Consider the following 2,829-nt stretch of genomic DNA (forward strand, 5'->3'; position numbering starts at 1 on the left):
GTTTTCTAATTGGGAACGTGGCTCTTCAACCCGATCCAATAAACTCATATCGGTTTTGGTTTGATTCGTCTCAATTTCATCAGTTTGGACATAATTTGACATCCCTACCCCAACTTTCAATGTATGGAAGCGTGCACGTATGTGCAGCCACACCCCATGGATGGTGTGGGTCCTGTGGGATGAGGTTGGTGGCTACAGCCGGATGGAGAACAGGTTCCGTGCTGGCTTTAATTAGCTTTGATATCTGTCTTCTTCTTTCAGTCTCACCCACCAAATCTAGAGAGAGAGAGAGAGAGAGAGAGAGAGAGAGAGAGATTGATTGGCAATGGATCTGATGAAGCCAAGCCCTGCAAACTCTTCTCCTCTAACACCACTAGGGTTCCTTGAACGAGCAGCCACCGTCTACGGCGACAGCACCTCCATCATTTACGACACCACCACCACCACCTACACATGGTCCCAAACCTACCGCCGCTGCTTACAACTTGCCTCCTCCCTCTCTTCTCTTGGCATCCAAAGAAAACAAGTCATCTCTGTCTTCTCTCCAAATGTCCCCGCCATGTATGAGCTCCATTTCGCCGTCCCCATGTCTGGTGCCATCCTCAACACCATCAACACCCGTCTCGACGCTCACGCCATCTCCATCCTTCTCCGTCACAGCGAATCAAAACTCATCTTCGTTGACTCACCATCTCGTTCCCTCATCATGGAAGCCATTTCCTTATTCCCACCTAACACCTCACCACCTTCACTCTACTTCATCAACGACGACGAGGATACCTCATCACCCGCCGGTGACACTTATGAGAGCCTGATCCTGAAAGGTGACCCGGGCTTTAAGTGGATCCGACCCGAGAGTGAGTGGGACCCGATGGTTCTGAATTACACCTCCGGCACCACTTCTGCTCCTAAAGGAGTGGTTCATAGTCACCGAGGGTTGTTCATCATGGCCCTTGATACCTTGATCGACTGGTCTGTACCGAAACGACCCGTCTACCTGTGGACCCTACCCATGTTCCATGGGAACGGTTGGAGCTTCACTTGGGCATTGGCTGCGGTTGGTGCAACCAACGTCTGCCTACGGAAATTCGATGCCGCGACGATCTACGGTGCAATTCGCCGCCACCGCATCACCCACATGTGCTGTGCACCGGTTGTTCTCAATATGCTAGCAAATGAACCGAACAATGAACCGCTTCCAAACCGGGTCCAGATTAATACAGGCGGGTCACCCCCACCGGCAGCTATTCTATCCAGGATGGAATCGTTGGGTTTCGTAATTACTCACGGGTTCGGGATGACTGAGACGGCCGGGTCGGTGATCACATGCGCGTGGAAACCCGCGTGGGATAAGCTTTCGTTACTAGACCGGGCGAGGTTGAAGGCAAGACAAGGGGTGAGGACCGCCGGGATGGCAGATGTGGATATAATTGATACTGAGTCCGGGTTGAGTGTGAATCGTGATGGGTCATCAATCGGTGAAATCGTTCTCCGAGGTGGGAGTATCACACTGGGTTACTTCAAAAACCCGGGTGCAACAACCGAGTCAATGAAAGGGGGTTGGTTCCATACGGGTGACATGGGTGTGATACACCCAGATGGGTACCTCCAGATCAAGGACCGATTGAAGGATGTAATAATAAGTGGTGGGGAGAATGTGAGCAGTGTGGAGGTTGAATCGGTATTATACTCGAACCCGGCGGTTCATGAAGCGGCCGTGGTGGCTCGACCGCATGAGTTCTGGGGTGAGACCCCTTGTGCTTTTGTGAGCTTGAAGCCATTGGAATTGAATAAGCCATCAGAGAAGGACATTATGGAGTTCTGTAGAGCAAGGTTGCCACACTACATGGTACCAAAAACTGTTGTATTCATAGATGAGCTCCCAAAGACATCTACTGGGAAGATTCAGAAATTTGTGCTTAGAGATATGGCCAAGGCTTTGGGTTCTTCTCCAGTTAGTAGAATATAGGGCTATATTAAGTTTGGATTGTGGCTTTGTTGGTTGATGATTGAACTAATTAATGATGTTGTAATATGTAATGAATGATAAAGAGTGTAACTTTGAAACACACTTAAGATCATTAATCTCACTCAAAATTTGTTTTTGCTAAGATCTTGAATCTACATCTAAAGTAGCTTAGAAGAATGCACAAATACAAGGAAGAAACCCTAAAAAAACCCTAATCCGAGCACAATTACATTTATTCTTAAATTGACCCAAATATTACCTATGTAGACTACTTTATAATACAAGACATAAAAACCCAACAAAAACTACTTTCACTTTCAACAAGAACGTGTGCATAGTTCTAATAGCTAATTGGCCTATGTGTCTCTATAGGCATCTCGAATTTATGATTCCATTTTCTTTGGATTGCCTTTTTTAAATGGAGAAAGTTTTCTTTCAAAATGTAGGCCCTAATTATATGAAGCTGTGTCCCTAGGAGTCTGATCCAATAGTAGAAAAAAAAAATTAAAAAATACTTTCACCGTGGGTAAAGAGAAACTCAATCTTAAGTTTGGTTTTTGGATAACCATAGTGTAGAGTGACTGAAAAAAAAAAATAGCCAATTAAGTAAATCAAAGTATCATCCAACCTGACCTAGTTGGGCTTGAATATTAAAGTGAAAATTTGACCTAGTTGGACTATGGTTCTAAAACTCGGTATTGATCAAGGTTAATATCAATATGGGTAAGTCTGGATTGGATCATATCAAACAAATTTACTCTTTTTTTTTGTTTTTTTAATAATAAAAATCAAATTCTTATATTATGTTTTTGGATTGTAGCTTGTATTGGGATTGGATCGGTTAGGATCGGGCAATTAAT

At 44.8% G+C, this 2,829-nt stretch overlaps 1 protein-coding gene across 1 annotated transcript; it reads left to right on the top strand.

Moving 5' to 3' along the window:
- The first annotated feature begins 254 nt into the window (after nt 1-254).
- Nucleotides 255-2,111, top strand: LOC122085907 (2-methylpropanoate--CoA ligase CCL4-like). Its single transcript, XM_042654517.1, has one exon. It carries the CDS (start codon nt 326-328, stop codon nt 1,967-1,969), a length of 1,644 nt encoding a protein of 547 aa, XP_042510451.1. The 5' UTR covers nt 255-325; the 3' UTR covers nt 1,970-2,111.
- The last annotated feature ends 718 nt before the right edge of the window (nt 2,112-2,829 follow it).

Source organism: Macadamia integrifolia, chromosome 8 (genome assembly GCF_013358625.1).
Source record: "Macadamia integrifolia cultivar HAES 741 chromosome 8, SCU_Mint_v3, whole genome shotgun sequence".
NCBI classification, from domain to species: domain Eukaryota; kingdom Viridiplantae; phylum Streptophyta; class Magnoliopsida; order Proteales; family Proteaceae; genus Macadamia; species Macadamia integrifolia.

What these genes read in the sequence shown, in the direction of transcription:
- LOC122085907 (XM_042654517.1), top strand. Translation starts at nt 326, where the DNA reads ATGGATCTGATGAAGCCAAGCCCTGCAAACTCTTCTCCTCTAACACCA.